The following is a 24,289-nucleotide window of genomic DNA, read 5'->3' as shown; positions in this document are numbered from 1 at the left end:
AGTAAACCCTTCTACAAAATCGCCACTGTCAGCTAAATGGTCTAGAGCTTTTCATAACACTCAGACACTTTTAATAACAAAAAAGATTCAAGAAGCAAACAAGAAGAATATTGAAGTAAAGCAGGAACCTTAGTGTGGCGTGGAGGGTGTCTGGGTCCACAGGGACACTGATCATGGAGACACAGGCTCTGATGAGCACTGTGGTCATTTCCTCCGTCAGGCCCTGCACCACGATGGCTCCTCCTGCCCCGGTGCGTTCCGACGTGGGGTCCAGGGGAGCGGGGGGAGCAGAGGGTCCAGAGGAGGACTCCTTTAGTTGGGGGGTAGCGTTGTCCTCTTTTGGAGCACTCATCTCCACGGCTACTGGGGCAGAGTCTGAAAGAAACAGAGGGGGATGTTACTATGGTATACAACTAGAGAAACGGTATAACTGGTCTAATGGCACACATACATATCATCTAAACAGAGTGAGTGCAGTTTGTGGCTATAGCAATGGCTAACAAAAGGTAAAGAACACACTGCACTTTTAGCTGAAAATGTGCTTTAAATCTACCGTAACTGCTTATAAACACTGGGGTTGTGTTCCCATCTAGAAGGCCGTTATATGAGCGTCTGTGTGTCTCCTCTGCCTTGCCAGTCTACCTCCTCCCTCTCATAAACCGGATTGAGGCTATACTAGAACGATAGCTCCTCCTATCTAGTAGTAATTGGTCCAGTCATCACCTGGGTCTGTCTGGGTCTCCTCTGCCTTGCCCCTGTCTCCCTCCGACTCCGTTAAGCTGCTCGTCTTGGCCGGTTTAGGAACGCGAGGCACTCTCTGGACCGTGAGCATCACCGGACGACGGTTACCAGTCTCCTCATTCACCTGGAATAGAAACATTAAAAGAAATCTGAGAAGGGAAACGGTTTACCAGACCCAAATTAAGCCCATTACTGAACTGAAAAGCACTTTCAATGAATACTCTCCATTGAGCATGCTTTTAAAACCAGGATTTTTTACAAAAGTTTCAATGTTTGTCGACTCTTATTTTCTTTGAGTTGGAGTGGCATATATAAAAGAGGCTATGAGGAAGAGTTCCTACCTGGACCATGGTGTTGAACTGTACAGTGTATCGCCTGCGTCCGGCGGTGAATCGGACGCTGCTCTCTCCGGCCCTCCAGGCTGAGTCTATAGTGCTGTTGTTAGAGGCAGAGTAGCTGCACCAGCGGCCGGACCGGTCATCAAACCAACGCCAGTTATTACCATTGGGCTGCAGGTACTGGAGGGAGGGGAGGAGAGAAGAAAGATATGATTTTATTGTCCATGGGAAACAAGAAGAACTGTATTTTCAGTGAGAGAAGGGTGAGGAAAAGTCCAGATATGGCGACACAATGGTAATCATATGCATATCCTATAGTGTGGGTTAATCTTTATGGGGCACCCGGAGGACATTATTCTTACCTTGTTCATCTGCGCTCTGCGTTTGGATGAGACTGCCATTTTCTCGTAGAAGTCAATGATCAGCAACACTGGAGTGATCCACCTATAGAGAGTCACAGACAACGTTCAGCCGTATTGTACATCGCAGTTTGTCTGGGAGGAGCAATGCTTATACATTTACTTCACCTAAAGTAATTCTCTCTCTCGTAAGGCATTGTAAAACGAAATAGATAGTTTATCCTGTTATTTCTAGCAGGACAGTGTATTTTTGAAGGGCATTCCTGCAGGTGTGCCAGCTAGCTAATCTCTAGCGGTCCTCTCATCAGTTTTCTGTGACAGAGCCAGGGGAGGGGGTGGTACTGACTTGGGTGTCTGGATGTCCTTCTGCTCCTTTGCAGCCTGCAGACAGGGCTGCACCACCTCCAGCAGCTTGATGAGCACATTGAGGATCCCACTGTTCTCCACCACCCTGGCACACGATAGCTTCAACTCCTTAAGGAAAACAAGACAGGATGGATCAGCATACAGGGCCAGTGAGTGAGTGAGAAAGGAATTGCTGTGCATCTCTTTCTCTGCCACTACCTCAAACAAATATTTTGAGCAGTAGTATGTCTGTCTGTACCTCAAAGAGCAGTGTGAGCAGCAGGATGCGTGTTGCCAGGTTGGAGGCTTGGGGCAGGGTAGCCATCTGTCTGGTCCACTCAGACACCGTCTTGGTGTCGCTAGTGGTCAGGGGTACTGCTGCCTTGATCAGCACATCTGCTGCCTCCCACACCTACAGATCAGAAACATGACATTATATATGAGGCTGGTACACTGATACTTACTGCATAATAACAATGAAGTCTCTAAACAACACATTTGACTGCACCTATCTGGTGTATGTGACAAAACGTCTTTTTTTTTTTTACTCAGGGCAAATCACACCTAACTACACACACACACCATGTTACGTACCTGGTTGACGACCTGTCGTAGGATGAGGTCCCTGTACTCGGGGCCACTCCTCTTGATGGCGGTCATGAGCAAGTCACAGAGGCGGTAGACTGTGTCTGGCAGCTCGTCCAGCAGGTGGAAGCAGCCGGGGAGCATGGAGTCAGTGAAGGCGTGGAGCTCCGTACTGTCCAGGGGCTCGGCCTCCAGGAACCTCTCCAGGCAGCGAGCCTCCTCCTCCTCCGTACGCTCCCTCGCTCTCCTGTCGTCCTCCTCACGACGACGCGCCGCCTCCTGAGAGAGAAAAAGACAGAGGGAATGTGAGCGGATGTGGTGGTGAAGTGGTGGGCCCTGTCCAGATCTGAGAGCACTGTATAGACAGAAGCAATATCGCTACTATTCCACTGAGCCGATCAAATGAAATGTTCATCTACGAGCCTTCATCCATCTTCATCCATTCATGTTTCAATTCATTCAGCAGTTTGTTCCCTCCTTATGCCTGTCCGTGGGGGTGTGTCTAAGTGTGTGTGTGGCGGCGCACCTCGGGCGAATCAGAGCGCTGCTCCATGCTGACTTCTTGTCCCAGAGACATGGCGATGGCTCTCATCATCTGGTCTTCTTCTGACATGGTCATGTCCTACAGACAGAGGGACATGCAAGTACACTTAATATACACTATGGGAGGGGTCACGTGTCTAATATGAGCATCGCTCCCTCTCTCTGTGTTTGTGTGGTCGTACCCTGACGGCTCCGCTGAGTAGAGGAGGAGGGTGTGTGAGCAGGTACTCTGTGGCCTGCTCCATGGTGCTGGTGTTGACCAGGGCCTCCATGGCATGCTCTCTGGAGAAACCCATGTCCATCAGCTAGATACAGGAGAGAACAAGGGTTACATAAGGTTAGAGGAGAGAGAGAAAGAGAGATGGGGCGAGAGTCACAGGACAGGGTTAGAGCAGAGAGTTTTTCCTAGCCACTGTGCTTCTGCATTGCTTGTTCTTGGGGTTTTAGGCTGGGTATCTGTAGAGCACTTTGTGGCAACTGCTGATGTAAAAAGGGCTTTATAAAATACATGTGATTGATAGAGGAAGGGAGGAAGAGAGGACAGAGGCACAGAGAGATCAGAGTGACCAGGGAAAATGAAAAAGAGAGCACATAAAATAGATAGGGACAGAGAGAGACCGAGAGAAAAGGAGCAGACAGTGGCACAGTGTGATCAGTGGATCTCACGCATACATTCTTCCAGACATTCCTAAATCCTCCTTTATTTTCTTTAATTGTTCCAGAGTGCCTTCCTTCCAGAGTGACCTCCTACCCATCCTGCCTAACCTCTACATAGCATGATATCCTACCCTCTACCCAGTTCTTATGCCTCAATGTTTTGAAATTCCATCCATTTGATTTAACACAGGTCTCTTTCCACATTTATCCCCCAAAATGTGCCTCCATCCTCCCACTATCTCTCCTTCCCCCCTTAAGCCGTGACCCCATGACACGCACAAGAGAACAGATTCAATTATATTCAAATGTGCGCTCGCGCCAGTTCGCATCGAAAAGAATGTGCAAGTTCAGCACAGCGTAAGGAAAACATATACAGCTCAGAAAATAGAGTAAATATAAAATGGACTCTGTTCCTATTTTTCAGATTCACACAGGATGTGGAGCCAGCTAGCTGTATACCTGCTGTAGCTGCTGCTGGTTGACATTTGGCTGCCTCTCCCGCTCTCTGCCTCCTCCCTGACCCTGTCATAACGAGACAAAGTGGAGCAGGCCACGCCAGGGTGAGGGTTCAAGGGGTCAACAGGTTGACAACAAAACCAGTCCAATTAAACTTATTACAACATGACCACCTTATTAGTTAACAATACGGTGAATGTGCAACAGAGGCTATCGAATCAATGCTTTCAATCGTATCTAGCAACGCAAGCAATTATATCTACCGAAGCTGTCAAATGTCTAATGTCAATCTGTCTATGAGAAAAACAGTCTGTCAAAAAACAGACATTTCTATGATGAAACAGTCCCAAAGTTAATGGAATCCAAAAACGCAAACTGATCAACAACCACACACACCCCTTGACAACCCCACACACACTTCTCTCCTATGCCCTTACCTGCTGTAGCTGAGCCTGGTTAACCTGTGGTTCTCTCCTGGGAGTAGAGTTACTAGAGTCCTCTGCTGCTCCCCCTGGTGCAGGTGGTGCTGTACTGCCTCCGGTAGCCGGTCCTGACCCGGAACCTGCTGGCCCCTCTGCTGCAGTCACTGCTGCTCCAGGGGCCCCTACTGCTCCACCTCCACCTGGATTTTAAATTCAACCATTTGAAATTATAGTGTCGTTGGATAGTTCTTGCATGTTAATCCTTAATGTGCATAAACATTGTAAATTGCATTAAATAATTCAGCTTTCGCTGCTTTTAATAGCATTAAAACACAAAAAATATGTTTTAAGTGAGAAGTAAGCATTGGTCTGAAACCAAAAAAAGAAGCGAAATTCCCATGAGCATCACAACTCCTACTTCATCCATGCTCTACCAAGGTTTTCCAGCACAAAGCTTTGACCTACTACAGTAGCCATTATATCCACGTGACAGGTGGGTTTAGGGTCATGAAACATTATGTGGATCGGGTTGAAAAAATAAATAAAAATCCATAAATGTTCGTTTTGGAAGAAAAAAAATCTTCTTGAGGCCAGCTGAAGTTTGACGGCCGAAGTCAACGCTCCTTTGTCCGTGATTGGTCAACTGTAGGGATTCTTCGATAAAGTATTTGTAGTCATTTAACTAGAGACAACTCGTTTTCATGAAAAAAAATTCAAAAGAGAAATACCGCACCAAACATAGACTAAGATCTTCACGGGGAAAAAAACTAAATGAATGACCGGTTTCTTGAGTCATCTTAAATTAATCCTGACTATTTTGAGGAAGTGTATACTGGCTACGGTGTCTCAAAATAGACAAAAAGTACTATTACCATTTCTACTCATTTTTCAAGCAGAGATCTTTTAAGGGAGTATGCTAGCTCACTCGTTTGGTTCCCCTAGCCGCCAGCCGAACTGAAGCATGCTGACGCCTTTAGGTATTAGTGCGTAAGCCAAAGCATTAGGGCCTAACTGTAAACGCGCCAAATAGCCTACACGTTATTAACGTCATCCAAAGGAAGTTTAATTCAATAAGAGAAACTCTGAAACAGAGAGTTGAGGGCCAGAAAAGTTGTTAGGGAAAGATTTGGTGAAGTGGTAAAGGAGTGCCAATGTTGTGTGTGATGATTGTGAGGCGCTCTACAAATTCAACAGTCACAAGATGGGGACTTCAAATAGGCCTATGGCACATCAAGGGAAGTAGCCTACTGTTCAGATGGGTTAAATGGAAACTGAAATCTGGACACTGACTGTAGGTCTATAACCTCTGTGTCTTCATATTAACTCTTGCAGAATTAAACATTTCTTGCAATCAAATGTTACACCAAATGTAGGCAAAATGTTGACTTGGGAACAGGAGTGGAGAAATATGATTTATTTATTTCAGCATCTTGAGAGGATGCAAATGTACAGTTAGATACTGTCTGTAGAGGTGCTATCTTTATCAGCATCATAAAAGCTGATAGTATTTCAACCCCATAAAATGTGCACCAAGCCAAACTGAAATCTTATCAGAAACCTGTTGCGTCCATTTCACCGCTTTCTATTTCCTTACAACCAGTCAAACGGATGTCATTTCGAAATTCTGCACAGAAAATCATTCCGACCCCTTTGCATTTTCTTCCCGGTCCCTACATGTCTTTTCTCCACAAAAGAAGCAAATATGACCGAAAAAGTATAGAATGAATATCGATATAGATGACATTCTGGTGAGCAATTGTTTATTAAAATCTTCTTGGGCAACATGTAATGACAGAAGAGAAGCTGCATGTATCTAGTTGACTAACAAACAGCCTACCAAAATGTCAGAGATTATAATAAACGTCTAAATTAGGCCCAGAAAATTCCTGCACCCCCGGTCAAAAAATCATTCCACCATTTGACTGTAGCCTACAGCGCATTAATATATTTGAGGGTTAGGGTCAGGCCTCAGATTTTAACTTTATCACAGTCTGGTGATTGCGGATGGGTTATTAGCTGGTGAACAAACAGCTGACCCACGCACCACTACTATGTTGGTCTATTGTCCTTCAAACAATGTGTATGCAGGTTGGTTAGGATTAAAACCTTCTCAAAACAGCCTAATTCATATTCTTAGAAGTGCTCCCACAATAATTGTATTTATACTGTATACAAGGTATTGGATTCTTTCACCCCACACCAAGACATTATCCCATTCAACTACTTTTAAGCTTTTTTAATTATATGAAAGCAAACTGGGCTTCTATACTTACAAGTCCATTAGGCTTGATTTGAGTTTTGTCTTGTAGTAACGCACCCTCAACGGGGCGGGTAGAAACCGGAAGCATCCGGTAATCAGGGGAAAACCAGAGAAGAGGTGAAGCTTGAAAACCGGATACTTCCGGTTTATTCCGACCCAGCTCAGGCTTTCTTTTTTACCTGCCATGTTTGGTTAGTAGTAATGGGTCTTGTAGTAATGTATGTGGCGCCTGCCTGTAGCTCCTTAAACATTTATTTTAGCAATATACAGTGTACAAAATACTGAGTTGCACCACCTTTTGCCCTCAGCACAGCCTCAATTCGTCGGGGCATGGACTCTACAAGGTGTCGAAAGCGTTACACAGGGATGCTGGCCCATGAATCCAATGCTTCCCACAGTTGTGTCAAGTTCACTGGATGACTGGTGGACCATTCTTGATACGCAGGAAACCGCTCCGCGTGAAAAACCCAGCACGTTGCAGTTCTTGACGCATTCAAACCGATGCACCTGGCACCTACTTCCATACCCCGTTCAAAGGCACTTACATGTTTTGTCTTGCCCATTCACCCTCTGAATGGCACACATACACAAGCCATGTCTCAAATTTCTCAAGGCTTAAAAATCCTTCTTTAACCGGTCTCCTCATCTTCAACTACACTGATTGAAGTGGATTTAACAGGTGACAGCAAGGGATCATTGCTTTCACCTGGCCAGTCTATGTCATGGAAAGAGCAGGTGTTTCACACTATGTACACATACATACATTAAAATACAAAAAAGCCATGACTTTATAGACATGGCTATTTGCATTTATGCAAAACATATGGATTCTCCCTTTAAAGTGGAAAGGGAAGGTGAATCTCAACAGCTGCTTTACACATTAAGCACATCATTCTTGTGAATAATTTAGCCGAGTGAGCATTAGGAAAAATACAGTATATATACACACAAAAGTATGTGGACACACCTTCTAATTAGTGGATTCGGCTATTTCAGCCACACCCATTGCTGACAGGTGTAGATAATCGAGCACACAGCCATGCAATCTCCATAGACAAACATTGGCAGTAGAATGGCCTTACTGAAGAGCTCAGTGACTTTCAACGTGCCACCGTCATAGGATGCCACCTTTCCAACAAGTCAGTTGTCAAATGTCTGCCCTGCTATAGCTGCCCCGGTCAACTGTAAGTGCTGTTATTGTGAAGTGGAAATGCCTAGGAGCAACAACGGCCCAGCCATGAAGTGGTAGGCCACACAAGCTCACAGAACAGGACCGCCGAGTGCTAAAGAGCGTCTGTCCTCGGTTGCAACACTCACTACCGAGTTCCAAACTGCCTCTGGAAGCAAAGTCAGCACAAGAACTGTTTGTCTGGAGCTTCATAAAATGGGTTTCCATGGCCGAGCAGCCGCACACAAGCCTAAGATCACCATTCGCAATGCCAAGCGTCGGCTGGAGTGGTGTAAAGCTTGCCGCTATTGGACTCTGGAGCAGTGGAAACGCGTCCTCTGGAGTGTCGAATCACGCTTCACCATCAGGCAGTCCGACGGACGAATCTGGGTTTGGCAGATGCCAGTAGAACACTACCTGCTCCAATGTATAGTGCCAACTGTAAAGTTTGGTGGAGGAGGATTAATGGTCGGGGGCTTGTTTTTCATGGTTCAGGCTAGTCCCCTTAGTTCCAGTGAAGGGAAATCTTAATGCTACAGCATACAATGACATTCTAGATGATTCTGTGCTTCCAACTTTGTGGCAACAGTTATGGGAAGGGTTTTCCTGTTCCAGCATGACAATGCCCCCGTGCACAAAGCGAGGTCCATACAGAAATGGTTTGTCAAGATCTGTGTGGAAGGCCTGCACAGAGCCCTGACCTCAACCCCATCGAATTCCTTTGGGATGAATTGGAACGCCGACAGCGAGCTAGGCCAAATCGCCCAACATCAGTGCCCGACTTCACTAATGCTTGTGGTTGAATGGAAGCAAGACCCCGCAGCAATGTTCCAACATCTTGTGGAAAGCCTTCCCAGAAGAGTGGAGGCTGTTATAGCAGCAAAGGGGGGACCACCTCCATATTAAATGCCCATGTTATTGGAATGAGATGTTCGACGAGCATGTGTCCACATACTTTTGGTCATGTAGTGTAAATAAAAACTAGTAAATCAAGTCTGAAAATTAACTGAAACAAAACTGAATTAATAATAATAATAACAACAACAACGAATAGAAAAAACAACATCTAGAACTCAAGCTAGGTGGGGGCAAAAAAAGTTTACCCAAATGCTAATGACCCTGTCAAAGATCCGGCATGTGGTTCTCGGTAACGGCTTACAGGAACACGACGAGGGGCGGGGAGTGTGTTGTGTACTTCCAACCAAGTTGATTTGCAGAGTTTCAACAACAGAAGATTTGAATTTAACATTGAGCATCAACAAATCCCTAATAATGTTGCCTTACTGAAAATGAGAAAATGAAGCGCACTCTCACCTCCAGCTCCAGAGCTGGGACCTACAGGCACCATTATGGCCCCTGGGCCCACCTCCTCCTCTGACCGGGCCGTGCCCTCCCTCTCCTTTGCCAGCCGCTCCTGGATGACTGGTTCACCACGAAGGATGTGGCAGAGTATAGCCAACATGGACTCAGCCATACGGCCCCCGTACACCTTGAGGGGTTTCCTGTTCCACAGGCTACGGATGCAGTTGAACGCCGCCTGAACACAGTGAGAGAGTGGGTTAGTATTACATAGATTACATAAAAATATACACTGACATTGAAACAAACATTGATGTGCATACACACACGAAGACACAGTGAAGAGTGTACACACCTACTCATTCAAGGGTTTTTCTTTATTTTTTACTATTTTCTACATTGTAGAATAATAGTGAAGACATCAAAACTATGAAATAACACATGGAATCATGTATTAACCAAAAAAAGTGTTAAACAAATCACAATATATTTTATATTTGAGATTCTTCAAATAGCCACCCTTTGCCTTGATGACAGCTTTGCATACTCTTGGCATTCTCTCAACCAGCTTCACCTGGAATGCTTTTCCAAAAGTCTTGGAGTTCCCACATATGCTGAGCACTTGTTGGCTGCTTTTCCTTCACTCTGCGGTCCGACTCATCCCAAACCATCTCAATTGGGTTGAGGTCAGGTGATTGTGGAGGCCAGGTCATCTGATCCAGCACCTTCATGTTCCTTCTTGGTCAAATAGCCCTTACACAGCCTGGGTGTGTGTTTTGGGTCATTGTCCTGTTGAAAAACGAATGATAGTCCCACTAAGAGCAAACCAGATGGGATGGCGTATCGCTGCAGAATGCTGCGGTAGCCATGCTGGTTAAGTGTGCCTTGAATTCGAAATAAATCACAGACAGTGTCACCAGCAAAGCATCCCCACACCACCTCCTCCATGCTTCACGGTGGGAACCACACATGCGGAGATCATCCGTTCACCTACTACGCGTCTCACAAAGACACGGCGGCTAGATCCACATATCTCAAATTTGGACTCATCAGACCAAAAGGACAGATTTCCACCGGTCTAATGTCAATTGCTCGTGTTTCTTGGCCCAAGCAAGTCTCCTCTTCTTATTGGTGTCCTTTAGTAGTGGTTTCTTTGCAGCGATATGACCATGAAGGCCTGATTCACACAGTCTCCTCTGAACAGCTGATGTTGAGATGTGTCTGTTACTTGAACTCTGTGAAGCATTTATTTGGGCTGCAATCTGAGGTGCAGTTAACTCTAATGAACTTATCCTCTGCAGCAGAGGTAACTCTGGGTCTTCCTTTCCTGTGGCGGTCCTCATGAAAGCCAGTTTCATCATAGCGCTCGATGGTTTTTGCGACTGCACTTGAAGCAACTTTCAAAGTTCTTGACATTTTCCGGATTGACTGACCTTCATGTCTTAAAGTAATGGAGGACTGTCGTTTCGCTTTGCTTATTTGAGCTGTTCTTGCCATAATATGGACTTGGTCTTTTACCAAATAGGGCTATCTTCTGTATACCACCCCTACCTTGTCACAACTGATTGGCTCAAACGCATTAAGGAAATAAATTCCACAAATTAACATTTAACAAGGCACACCTGTTAATTGAAATACATTTCAGGTGACTACCTGATGAAGCTGGTTGAGAGAATGCCAAGAGTGTGCAAAGCTGTCATGAAGGCAAAGGGTGGCTATTTGAAGAATCTCAAATATAAAATATATTTTGATTTGTTTAACACTTTTTGATTACTACATGATTCCATATATGTTATTTCATAGTTTTGATGTCTTCACTATTATTCTACAGCGTAGAAAAATTAAGAAAAACCTTGGAATGAGTAGGTCTGTCCAAACTTTTGACTGGTACTAATATACACTGCTCAAAAAAATTAAGGGAACACTTAAACAACACAATGTAACTCCAAGTCAATCACACTTCTGTGAAATCAAACTGTCCACTTAGGAAGCAACACTGATTGACAATAACTTTCACATGCTGTTATAGGCAATTAGCAAGACACCCCCCCCCCCCAATAAAGGACTGGTTTTGCAGGTGGTGACCACAGACCACTTCTCAGTTCCTATGCTTCCTGGCTGATGTTTTGGTCACTTTTGAATGCTGGCGGTGCTTTCACTCTAGTGGTAGCATGAGACGGAGTCTACAACCCACACAAGTGGCTCAGGTAGTGCAGATCATCCAGGATGCCACATCAATGCGTGCTGTGGCAAGAAGGTTTGCTGTGTCTGTCAGCGTAGTGTCCAGAGCATGGAGGCGCTACCAGGAGACAGGCCAGTACATCAGGAGACGTGGAGGAGGCCGTAGGAGGGTAACAACCCAGCAGCAGGACTGCTACCTCCGCCTTTGTGCAAGGAGGAGCAGGAGGAGCACTGCCAGAGCCCTGCAAAATGACCTCCAGCAGGCCACAAATGTGCATGTGTCTGCTCAAACGGTCAGAAACAGACTCCATGAGGGTGGTATGAGGGCCCGACGTCCACAGGTGGGGGTTGTGCTTACAGCCCAACACCGTGCAGGACGTTTGGCATTTGCCAGAGAACACCAAGATTGGCAAATTCGCCACTGGCGCCCTGTGCTTTTCACAGATGAAAGCAGGTTCACACTGAGCACGTGACAGACGTGACAGAGTCTGGAGACGCCGTGGAGAACGTTCTGCTGCCTGCAACATCCTCCAGCATGACCGGTTTGGCGGTGGGTCAGTCATGGTGTGGGGTGGCATTTCTTTGGGGGGCCGCACAGCCCTCCATGTGCTCGTCAGAGGTAGCCTGACTGCCATTAGGTACCGAGATGAGATCCTCAGACCCCTTGTGAGACTATATGCTGGTGCGGTTGTTCCTTGGTTCCTCCTAATGCAAGACAATACTAGAACTCATGTGGCTGGAGTGTGTCAGCAGTTCCTGCAAGAGGAACTTGTTCCAATGGTGGAACAAGCTCCCTCACGACGCCAGGACAGCGGAGTCACTCACCACCTTCCGGAGACATTTGAAACCCCACCTCTTTAAGGAATACCTGGGATAGGATAAAGTAATCCTTCTACCCCCCCCCAAAAAAAAGAAAGAAAAAAAAAAAAAGTTTTATTGTAAAGTGGTTAACCCACTGGCTATAGGGTGAATGCACCAATTTGTAAGTCGCTCTGGATAAGAGCGTCTGCTAAATGACTTAAATGTAAATGTAAATGAAGGCATTGATGCTATGGACTGGCCCGCCCGTTCCCCAGACCTGAATCCAATTGAGCACATCTGGGACATCATGTCTCGCTCCATCCACCAACGCCACGTTGCACCACAGACTGTCCAGGAGTTGGCAGATGCTTTAGTCCAGGTCTGGGAGGAGATCCTTCAGGAGACCATCCGCCACCTCATCAGGAGCATGCCCAGGCGTTGTACGGAGGTCATACGGGCACATGGAGGTCACACACACTACTGAGCCTCATTTTGACTTGTTTTAAGGACATTACATCAAAGTTGGATCAGCCTGTAGTGTGGTTTTCCACTTTAATTTTGAGGGTGACTCCAAATCCAGACCTCCATGGGTTGATACATTTGATTTCCATTGATCATTTTTGTGTGATTTTGTTGTCAGCACATTCAACTATGTAAAGAACAAAGTATTTAATAAGATTATTTCATTCATTCAGATCTAGGATGTGTTATTTTAGTGTTCCCTTAATTTTTTTGAGCAGTGTATATATATATTTCCTGCAAGACAGGAATGTCAGTGTTCTGCCATGGCCAGCGAAGAGCACAGATCTCAATCCCATTGAGCACGTCTAGGACCTGTTGGATTGGAAGGTGAGGGCTAGGGCCATTCCCCCCAGAAATGTCAGGGAACTTGCAGGTGCCTTGGTGGAAGAGTGGGGTAACATCTCACAGCAAGAACTGGCAAATCTGGTACAGTCCATGAGGAGGAGATGCACTGCAGTACTTAATGCAGCTGGTAGCCACACCAGATACTGACTGTTACTTTTGACCCCCCCTTTGTTCAGGGACACATTACTCAATTTCTGTTAGTCACATGTCTGTGGAACTTGTTCAGTTTATGTCTCAGTTGTTGAATCTTGTTATGTTCAAAGAAATATTTACACATGTTAAGTTTGCTCAAAATAAACGCAGTTGACAGTGAGAGGACGTTTCTTTTTTTGCTGAGTATATATATATATAAATAAAATGACCTTGAGCCCACACACAAGCATTCCACAGATGCCAACCAACCAACCACGTAACACACACACCCTCTACCTTCTGAGTGACGATGAGGAATCGCAGGGCGCTGAACTGGGGGGTGGTGGGGGTGACACCAGGGACCTTGACGGGCAGGCTGTGGGGTGAGTCCAGCACAGTACTGGGATTCACCATCTTCTCCACCAGCATCAGCCAGGCATCCAGGAACTCCCCTGTCCCATCTGGAAGCTCAGCGTGCTCCAGGCCCTCAGAGACAGGCACCTTACCACCCATAGTAAGAGCCCAGTTAAATGTCCTGGGGAGAGAGGGGGAAGGAGAGATGTGTCAGTGCTTCTAGGCAGAGAAACACAGAATTACGGCCCATAATTGTCCTGGTCAACTCACACGATCAGGTAAAACAAGTCCATACTCATAATGATTGTACTGATAATGCTGACAAAGTAGTGCCAAATCCCAATATGTATGTACAGTCAGTCAAGTAGTCAGCAACAGTAGTAGGGTTAGTTGTAGCTAGAGGGCATCGACAAATTCCATGTAAAGAAGTACCAACAACGCAAGTCTGTCAGATATTAACAGAGCTAAGCAAGGGTGCTCCACTCACTCGAAGAGTGCGTCGTGTCCTCCGGAGCAGAAGAACTTCTGCAGCATGAGGTGGTAGGGGTACTTCCTCTCATCAAACAGCATTGGGGACGTGAAGCCCACCGAGCAGATGAAGAACGTCAGCCTGGAGAAAGAAGTGATAGTGTTCAAATTGACACTATGAGCAATAAATCAGCTCGATAGATGCAGTTGGAATCGTTCAGACAAGAGTAATGCCCAGTACCCAAACCAACCCCTTGTCCCTCCTACATGTGACATGATCGATGTACACAAGCGAACAACCCACCGGGCTTATCAGAAGCAAGACAAAACTATTACCAAATCTTATCCACCCTCTCAGAACTATAGAAGAGGTTAGCTTGTATGGGCTTATGGGTTGATTCTCTTGGAATTTGGGTCTGAATGAATTGATCCTGACTGAGTAACGTACCGGAAGCGAGGGGTGGGGGTGTAGGGCGGGGGCTGCCAGCTGAGGCCCTTGGTAAGCAGCTTGGTGAGGGAGGAGGCAGTGGCCCTGGCGGCGGGGGTGGGGGCAGTGCCCGTGCTGGTGGCATGGTGAGAGCGGCGCTGGCGGACTGGAGAGCCCACACACAGCTTCACCAGCAGACCAAAGAGTTCAGCCAGAGCCCGGCCCAGGCGAGACGACGCTGGAGAAGAGAGGGGAGAGTTACACACCTGTAGGAAAAATACAGCTAGCACTCGCAAATATAGAATCTGGAGTCACAGTGGACGTGTTTCGACCTTCATCAGAGAGACATCGGACACACCCTTCTCACGAATGCAGAGATTCTGACTACATTTCTGTATTTGGTGGGGATACCATTCTACACTTGACCTATGCCTACTACATAACTATAATTAAACTAAAATAACATGAAAATAAAGAGAAAAATCCTGGTTTTCCTTACCGGAGAGCAGTGGTTTGATCTGCTTGATACGTGTGGCCATGGCGGGGGTCAGTTTAGACTTTGTCTTGGGGTCAGCGGTGCCGGCGGTCGGCTCGTCTGTCTCCATTGGGGCTAGCGTGTCCCCGTCCAACCCCATCCCCTCCAGGAGACCCGTGGCTGAGGGGTCCAAAGCAACAGCCTCAGACTCAGCTAGGGAGAGAGAGAGGCCTCGTGGTTAGAGCTAGTGGTGGACGGGCTGGAAGAAAAAGTTTGGCTAAAAGATGCTTCTTCATTTCTTTCTTTGCACATTGCTCAAACGATGGCCGACAAACTCCAACATTCCGAAGTTGGCAGTTTTCAGAACTGCCTGAAGCACACTGCCAAACATTGCCCAACAAATGTCCCATTGCATATTTCATGAATTATTGTTCATAAATATTTGATAATAACATTTTCTGCTGGCTGTTTTTCCAGTAGGAGGTCTTCATTACCAGTTCTCCTGGATCCTGAAGCAGTAGTGGTGGAGCTGCCAGATGGCTTGTCCTCCTTGGGAACCAGCTTCTGCATGTCAGCCTGGCCAAACTCACAGCCTGGGGGGAGACTGGAGGAGGAGAGGAGGTTAATGTGTGCTGCTGGCTGACTGCTGAGGAAGAGATAAAGCCAGACAGGGGGGGGGGGAAGAGATAGAGAGAGAGAACCAGAGAGAGAAACCCAAGGCCAAAATAGAGGGATAAAGCAAGAGGGGGATAGAGAGAGCCAGGAGGAGAGAAAGTATCAGTTTAGCGTACCTGTTGGGTGTGCAGAGGGACAGCAGCACGGTGCTCTCCCAGACCAGAGAGCAGTAGAGCTGGCTCAGCTTGTTGAGAACACTCAGACCCAGCTGGGAGCCCCACTGGTTCACACTGATGGCCCTGATCTCACTCTGCACAACACAAACAGGGGAAAAGAGGGGATGGTTAATGCACACACCACTATTAACCCACTCACAGTCAAGCAATTCCTTCCCAACAATTACCTAAAAACCACAGAGATGGTTCTCTTGAAATCCACAGAGACAATAAAGCTGCAATACCTCGACAGTTGGTTGGTTATATGCTGCTGACATCTTCAAATCAATAGAATATATACTTTTTTTGTGTGCAAAATATCAACACCTAATTAACAGCCTTTACTTTGGGGGCTACTGGTGTGGTGTGACATAATGAGAGGTCCTTGCTGATTGGTTTCCAGGCTTCTTACCTGTCCTACCCTGCAGGTGTGCACGAACATCAGGATATAGGCGTGCGCGGCGGTGAGTGCGTGTAGCAGGGGCGTGGCACGGGCCGACAGCGTGGCGTCGGTCATGTGACCGGCGGTGGCGAGCTCTCGGAGGAGCACGGAGCCCCCGGGGACCTCGATGGGGCGGTGGAGCGGCTCGAGGGCCGACAGGATGCTGTCCAGCTGACACAGCCCTTCCTGGAGCACCTTGGGCTCATGGGACAGGGTCTGGGGACCACGGGACGACACACGGCGCTTCAGTATCAATACAGCACAGTCACAGGGATCAGAGACTGAAGTTGGTTACATTTAACAGGTCTCCCTGGAGTTTAGTCACAATACAGAAGCACCACACACAGCTGTCAGATATTGAAGACCAGCACAGGTCTGGGATGCCACCAGGAGTTTAGTCACAATATACCACAGTTACATCAATGTAACATGTACGTTTATATTCTATTTTCTAAAGTGTATAGTTGTTCAGCTCTGCTTGAGCTCAGTCATTAACAAATTCATTGAAATCATATCCCCACATCTCCCCGTCCTCCCAGTATAGACTTTTAGACCCCGGCTACAGCCTGGCATGCCTTCTACCCCTTTATTACAACCATATCCCCATATCTAGGGCCAGTTGTTTTGGCTGTATTGAAGAAGAAAAAAAGACCCCTATTTCCAGCATTATCCACTAGGTTTGCTGCAGGTAAAAAATCCTAAGAAGTTATTTAATTGACACAAGCTGTCTCCAATCGATCAATCAATGTCTGGTTGTGCGTGTTAATCGTACAAAGCCTATTTGGCAAGGAATACTATTTGTAGATCAGTGATTCTACGCCTCACTTTGCTGAAGCTGATCCTCTCCAACAGACTCAGAAGTTTTAGCAAAAGATTGGTCAATTACGGGCAGTTTAAGGGGAGAGTCAATTAAACCAATCATGGAAGTATGTTGTAGCGAACTCTGGGTATAGCCCTGACCGGGACTCAAACCCAGGTCCAGCGACTGCCAAGCCAACACCTTAACCATTACGCCAAGAGGTCCCAACCTCTTGGCCAACACCTTAAAAGGGCAATTCTACCACGTTTCAATCTCTTTTCTTTTTGTGTGTCAATTCATTGAATTGGAGTATGTGTCAATAAAATGTCCTAGGATTTTCTACCTGCAGCAAACATAGCGGATAATGCTTGAAATACCGGTGATTTTTTTTATTTATACTAAAAACGACTAAAAAGAACTGGCCCTACCCATATCATGTCCCCATATCCCCAGTGTCAGGTCTCACCAGTATGGACTTGCAGACCCCGGCTACAGCCTGGCAGGCAGCTGATGTGGGGAAGTCAATGGGCAGGTTGGGCAGACCGAGGATCGAGACCAGGGGCAGGAGGCCCTTCTGGTTGACAAACTCCTGACAGTGGTCATCGGTCGTGTTGTTACTCAGGATAGACTCCACAAACTTCATCTGAGAGGGAACACCAGGGAGGGTTAAGGTACAGTATGTGAACGTCTCAAAAAGTGCTTGATTAGACGATAGTAGAAAACAATAGTTAACAAAAGTGAGTCTACACACTGGTATATGCTCCCCAAAGTGATTATTTGTTTCAACCCTACCCCAACGTGCAGATTTATTTTAAAACACACACACAAGGGAAACAATCTGATAATATGGTTTTGGAGACTAGAATTGTTTAATTGACAAGTTTTGTTTAGTGGAAAGGGACTTGATTTAAGTGTGCTTTTTTATTGCTGGTGAAACACTCAACACATCGCAAAACCAGAGAATGTGAAAGAGCTTCGACACCACGTACCACATTGAGAATGTAATCCATCAGAGGAATGGGTATCCTCTCTTCTGTGCCAACAACCCTATAGGAAAAACACCATCAGCATTCCAACTCCCCACCGCAAACACATGTAACAAAATGTGAAAAATACATTCAAATAATTGATGAATATAGAGAAAGAAATGTAATATCAGAGGAGCAATAAATCCTGAATTTATCAGGAAAAATCACATCTCTGATTTGGTATGTCATACAGTTCAACTGGCACTGACTGTCTGTTGCTCTCTGGCTCCCCCTGCTGCTGGGTGAAGGTATGGAGTGCCTCCTCTTCCTCCTCGTCTTCGCTGGAGGCCTCCTCGGCGGCGTGGGAGGAGCGTGCCGGGGGCGCGGTCACGGTGCCATCAGTCTTCTGGATAGAGGGCTTCTGACAGATGTACTCTGGGGCTCGGCCCAGGTTACAGATCTCCTCCAGTAACTGGGAGATAAGACAAGCATGTGTTCCATTTACTATACCGTGGAAAACTCTAGGGCTTAATAATGAGTTGTTCCTGTTCAGATCACACTGATCCAGGTTAGTTTACTATGCAGTGAACATGGTCAATCTGTATGATTAAGGACCTAGGTTTTTTCTATTATTCCATTTCTGTATTTCCAGGACTCCTGTACATGTCATTGTGAACCCACCTTGATGATGGCAGTAGTGGCGTCTGTCTTCAGAGTGGGTTGGTGTCTCATCAGTTCATCCACAGCACTGCCCAGGTTGGATGCAGTGTCTCCTGTAGACAGACACATTAGAATGGTTACAGACAAAGAATCTCAACCGAATCAACAGCGTAAAGTGTCGCCATACAACATTCCTAGAACACACACCCGTTTTTCAACAGTGTAGTGTTCTTCCTTTAAGTTCATACTCCTCTCAAAAGTCTCTCACCATACTAGATTCCTATAAACACACACCCACATCTCCTACACTCACCCAAAGGGTCAGAGCTGCGGCGTCGTCTCATGGCAGGCAGGTAGTCCGGTGACAGCAGCACCTTGAAGAGGCGCTCAAAGGGCTGGCATTGGACAAAGGAGTGCAGGCCTCGCGCGTTCAGGCACAGGGCACTGAACACGTTAGGGAGAGAACCAAGCACCTCCCGGGTGGCCGGGACCTGCAGAGAGAGAGACTGTGAGAGAGAGAAAAGGGAGAAAGAGAGATAAAAAGAAGGGGAGGGAGAGAGTGAGAGACAGAGTGGCGAGGGGTAGGGAACAACTAGGAGGAGAGGGACTGGGGAAGGAGGGTAGGGGGAGGCGCAGGGAATCAAACCTTAAAGGCAATCCGGGGGGCGGGTAGAACAGGAGGAAAGCGTGAGGGAGGAAAGGAGGAGAGGAAGTGGTGAAACCAATGAGGGAGAATGACTATTTATTGTAATGCTGTGTGGCAGAGAGGAGGATGAGGGAGAGATGGAGTGAAGTTGGAGGAGGAGGGCTATGTGAAGGAAGACAGTGTTTTCCATAAGCGCTGTCGGCTAAACAGCCGATAAAATTTTGTCAGTCGGCTACTTTTTCCATTTAAAAGTTTTAATTCGCTAGTCAGAAAAGTCTATTAACCCTACTCTCACTAGAATTAACAATATTCATCTTCTAGTGATCTATTGATAGGACAGGCACCTGTCAGTCACAAAGCGAGCGATGACAGGGGAAAAACTGCTGGTTTGTCAGTCTACTGTCTGTCCCGCCTCTCGGTACCCGTGTTATTTTTGTGCGCTGAGGTTGAATTTCTTTTCACGGAGGAGGGAGAGCATGATAAGTCTCCTGTGAATGAATTAACACGCCCCATGTAATGTACAGTGCCTTCAGAAACTATTCATACCCCTTGACTTATTCCACATTTTGTTGTGTTACAGCCTGAATTCAAAATGGATTCAATAAAAAAAAAATCCCCTCACCCATCTACACACACACAATACCACATAATTACAAAGTGAAAACATGTTTAGACATTTTTGCAAATCTATTGATAAAGAAATACCTCATTTACATAAGTATTCACACCCCTGAGTCAATACATGTTAGAATCTCCTTTGGCAGTGATTAAAGCTGTGAGTCTTTCTGGGTATGTCTATAAGCGCTTTGCATACCTGGAATGTACAATATTTGTACATTATAATTTTTTTAATTCTTCAAGCTCTGTCAAGTTGGTTGTTGATGAATGCTAGACAACCATTGTCAAGTCTTGCCATACATTTACATTTTAGCCGATTTAAGTCAAAACTGTAAATAGGCCAATCAGGAACATTCAATGTTGTCTTCGTAAGCAACTCCAGTGTATATTGTGTTTTTGGTTATTGTCCTGCTGAAAGGTCAATTTGTCTTCCAGTGTCTGTTGGAAAGCAGACAACCAGGTTTTCGCCTGTGCTTAGCTCTATTCCGTTTATTTTTATCCCAAAAAAAACTCACTAGACTTTGCCGATGACAAGCATACCCATAACATGATGTAGCCACAACCATGCTTGAAAACATATATAGTGGTACTCAGTGATGCGTTTTCCCCAAACACGCTTGGTATAACAAAATGTGGATAAAGTCAAGGGGTGTGAATACTTTCTGAAGGCACTGTAAGTGTTAACAATTAGTTGAAATCCACTTAGGCCCAATTATTGTTTTGTTGAGCATTCATTTCTTTCCATTTCATAGGCCTATATAGCCAGCCACGGAGTTGGGGCGCATAGGCTATTTACTGTTCTTTGATTGACAACCGAACAGATTGTGTTGACTAGTTTATAAAAGGAGTCGAACTAACTGAATAAAGTAAATCGCCAACATCCCTTTGCTATTCATAAATCATACAATGTTGTTATATGTCCACGGCATCGAATCAGGACAAGTAAACCAAAGATCTCGTTTGTATTTTCCTAGGATTTGAAGCCCATTTTAAGACTTGCCAGTGACCGCTTAAGTGACTCGTCAGTGTAGCCTAGTGATGGATTGGGTTGTTCGGGAACAGCTCTTTTTGAAGAGATCTTTTAGGTGAACGGAACCAAATCGCATTGGTGAGAGCCGTTCATGTTTAACACCTGCTTCATTCCTCAATCCTGTAGGTCTATTCATGGATGCCAGACTTTGTATAAAAGTGGGGGCGCACAATCTGGTGGGGCATCTGTGGATCCTCCCCCTGAAGATGTTGGCATTTTAAAACCTTTTTCCTGCAATTCTATCTTGTTTCTCAACAGGGAATCCATGTTTAATTGACACAACACAACCTTGAAAGAGTAGACTAGATTTAGTTTTTGCCACAATACATTTAAAGGGTATACTAGATTCATTTTTCTGAATTGATTACTAATCTACCACCTTCACTCAAAGTCCCACCCACTTATTGACAGGTCTGAAACCCTACCAACTCTGACTTCCAAATATCCTGCCCCCTCCCCTGACAATAGCACCCACAGTGATTGATTGACAAGCCAAACTGTTAAAGGGACATTTCACCCAAATTACAAAATGACACTATGGTTTCCTTACCCTAAGTGTCCACAGCAGCAGAGCCAATAAAATACATAAATTGAAGAATATACAATTATGGCAATTCATATCTTGCAATAAAACTAAATATGATTTGAATCTCAAGAGAAGACAACCTATTTTTAACATTAAACCTACCTTACTTAGAAAATAGTCATGATCATATAGGCCTAGGCGTTACCCAAAACAACAACACACTGCATTCATACCTTTTCAGTCATTCTTATTGCACAGTCACGTATTTCTACTCAATACCACAACTCATTTGACCAATCTGGGAGGTAAAGTCGTTAGAGTATTCAATAACTTAGCTGTGTATTTTTGGATGGAATCAAGGCATTAGAATGTACCAGAGGCCACCAGAATAGAGCTTGTTCATGACCCCCCCCCGGACCGGAACTCCCTGGCTGGCTACTTCTTCTATTTGGCTGGCTACTCAATGTACTTACAAACAACACTGAAGACTAGCTAGTGTAGGCGCACTGGCTGCACTGCTGTTTATGTATGACCCTGCTGTAAAATAAAATGTGACATTTAAACATGTCAAATATGTGTATAAGAAGAGGGGGAAGGACAGGGGGAAGCAATGAGAGGGGGGATCCGGTGAGCGATCAAAGAGAGGGAGAGAGAGAAGAGAGAGAAAGAGTGACCCCGCATTCAGACACTAGCGGCAAAAATGCTTGCCGCACTTATCAAAGCGAACCTGCATTGAAGACCATGGAGAGTGGAAGTTCCTATTCCACACTGCTCTATTTTCAACACTCCTGTTGACATGTTCCGCTTTCGTCCAGCCAACCAGAAAAATGTTGGAGGGACAGTGATCCTTTTAGATTGGTTTAAATTCTTCCAAATACAGGAGGGGGAGAAACATTATATTAACACTTTCACTTGCAGAAAGGGTTTTTGCCATTAGTGTCTGAAAGCGGGGTGAGCCGAGAGGAGAGGGAGTGCTGTGTGACTCACGTCTTTGATGAGCAGGGCATGCAGCATGACATCAGTCAGACCGTTATCCTGCAGGGAGGAGAGCAGAGACGGCTCCTGGAACACAAACACTGTCACCACCTCCGTTGCTGTGGAGGCAAGAGAGAGCAGGAGAGGAGACGGAGGAAGAACTTTTTAAAATCAGACCAAAAACTGAACAGACAATTTCTACCATTACCTTTTCACTTAACAGCAAAATGGCATATGATTTGATCGACTTTGGAGAATTCTCTCAAGTGATATTACTACGCAATCTAACACATCTCATCAAAGATCACTCTGAAGCATGTTGTGTGACCTGAGTACTCACCCAGTAGGAAGAGAGAAGGTCCATAGTACTCGGCATTGCTGATGATGTGCTTGAGTGAGGTAGGCAAGGACCCGTCCATGACTGGAGAATAGAGGCCATACATAGACAGGAAGGTTAGTCAGGCTGTCCAGGGGGCATTCATGCAATACATTTACATAATGGAATATATACAGTGCCTTCAGAAAGTATTCACACCCCTTTACTTTTTCCACATTTTGCTGTGTTACAGCCTGAATTTAAAATGGATTAAATTGAGATTGTGTCACTGATCTACACACAATACCCCATAATGTCAAAGGGAATTTTGTTTTTTGAAATGTTTACCAATGATTTAAAAATGAAAGCTGACATATCTTCACATTTACATTTTTGTAATTTAGCAGACGCTCGTATCCAGAGTTACTGAGTGCGTACATTTATTTTTTATTTTTCATACTGGCCCCCCGTGGGAATCGAACCCACAGCCCTGGCGTTGCAAACGCCATGCTCTACCAACTGAGCTACATCCCTGCCGGCCATTCCCTCCCCTACCCTGGACGACGCTGGGCCAATTGTGCGCCGCCCCATGGGTCTCCCGGTCGCGGCCGGCTACGACAGAGCCTGGATTCGAACCAGGATCTCTAGTGGCAGCTAGCACTGTGATGCAGTGCCTTAGACCACTGCGCCACTTGAGTAGATCCCTTTGTTATAGCAAGCCTAATTAAGCTCAAGCGTAAAAATCACAAACATTTAGATTTTCACCATGACGCCATGGTGATTTTAAAACAGTTAAGAGTTTAAATGGCTGTGATAGGAGAAAACTGAGGAAGGATCAACAACCCTGTAGTTACTCCACAATACTAACCTAAATGAAAGAGTAAAAAGGAGGAAACAATACAGCTAAGCACAGGAAAATTCCTAGAGGAAAACCTGGTTCAGTCTGCTTTCCAACAGACACTGGGAGACAAATTCACCTTTCAACAGGACAATAACCAAAAACACAATATACACTGGAGTTGCTTACGAAGACGACATTGAATGTTCCTGAGTGGCCTTGCTACAGTTTTGACTGAAATTAGCTTGAAAATATATGGCAAGACATGAAAATGGCTGTCTAGCATTGATCAACAAAGAACTTGACGGAGTTCGAAGAATACATTTTTTTTAAAGATTGTGCAAATATTCTACCATACAGGTGTATTTGTACTTATTAAGAATCCCCATCACCTGCTGCCAAGGCAGCAGCTACTCTCCTGGGGTGCAAACAAGATTAAGGCAATTACACTTAACAATTTCAAAGATTTTACTGAATTACAGTTTATATAAGGAAATCAGTCAATTTAAATAAATAAATTAGGCCCTAATCTATGGTTTTCACATGACTGGACAGGGGTGCAGCCATGGGTTGGCCTTGGAAGTCATAGGCCCACCCACTTGGCAGCCAGGCCCAGCCAATCAGAACCCACTTGGCAGCCAGGCCCAGCCAATCAGAACCCACTTGGCAGCCAGGCCCAGCCAATCAGAATGAGTTTCTCCCCACAAAGGGGCTTTATTACAGAAATAAACACTCCTCAGCCCACCCCCTCAGACTTTGTTTC

The 24,289-nt window shown here is 45.6% G+C and overlaps 1 protein-coding gene across 16 annotated transcripts in view; it reads right to left on the bottom strand.

The window, feature by feature from the left end:
• LOC121545880 (E3 ubiquitin-protein ligase HUWE1) overlaps positions 1-24,289 on the bottom strand; it is an 85,276-nt gene that overhangs the window by 33,768 nt on the left and 27,219 nt on the right. For 11 of the 16 annotated variants that reach the window (XM_045209430.1, XM_045209436.1, XM_045209433.1 and 8 more), the window contains 26 exons: positions 22,713-22,793; positions 22,385-22,491; positions 18,891-19,083; positions 18,599-18,690; positions 18,169-18,389; positions 17,939-17,996; positions 17,416-17,592; positions 16,121-16,393; positions 15,670-15,803; positions 15,373-15,482; positions 14,903-15,091; positions 14,425-14,641; positions 13,996-14,118; positions 13,452-13,689; positions 9,189-9,411; positions 4,462-4,646; positions 4,028-4,090; positions 3,094-3,216; positions 2,895-2,990; positions 2,378-2,647; positions 2,043-2,195; positions 1,785-1,912; positions 1,442-1,523; positions 1,083-1,259; positions 724-865; positions 129-375 (listed from right to left, as the gene is read on the bottom strand). In XM_045209430.1, coding sequence (XP_045065365.1) covers positions 129-375; positions 724-865; positions 1,083-1,259; positions 1,442-1,523; positions 1,785-1,912; positions 2,043-2,195; positions 2,378-2,647; positions 2,895-2,990; positions 3,094-3,216; positions 4,028-4,090; positions 4,462-4,646; positions 9,189-9,411; positions 13,452-13,689; positions 13,996-14,118; positions 14,425-14,641; positions 14,903-15,091; positions 15,373-15,482; positions 15,670-15,803; positions 16,121-16,393; positions 17,416-17,592; positions 17,939-17,996; positions 18,169-18,389; positions 18,599-18,690; positions 18,891-19,083; positions 22,385-22,491; positions 22,713-22,793 — 4,102 coding nt within the window. The remainder of the gene's footprint in view (positions 1-128; positions 376-723; positions 866-1,082; positions 1,260-1,441; positions 1,524-1,784; positions 1,913-2,042; positions 2,196-2,377; positions 2,648-2,894; positions 2,991-3,093; positions 3,217-4,027; positions 4,091-4,461; positions 4,647-9,188; positions 9,412-13,451; positions 13,690-13,995; positions 14,119-14,424; positions 14,642-14,902; positions 15,092-15,372; positions 15,483-15,669; positions 15,804-16,120; positions 16,394-17,415; positions 17,593-17,938; positions 17,997-18,168; positions 18,390-18,598; positions 18,691-18,890; positions 19,084-22,384; positions 22,492-22,712; positions 22,794-24,289) is intronic. The other 5 variants (XM_045209445.1, XM_041856769.2, XM_045209441.1 and 2 more) reach the window with 4 other exon arrangements.

Source organism: Coregonus clupeaformis, chromosome 30, assembly GCF_020615455.1.
Source record: "Coregonus clupeaformis isolate EN_2021a chromosome 30, ASM2061545v1, whole genome shotgun sequence".
Taxonomy (NCBI): Eukaryota; Metazoa; Chordata; class Actinopteri; order Salmoniformes; family Salmonidae; genus Coregonus; species Coregonus clupeaformis.
Note: the sequence above shows the minus strand (reverse complement) of the source record. Positions and strands in the feature narration are given on the sequence as shown.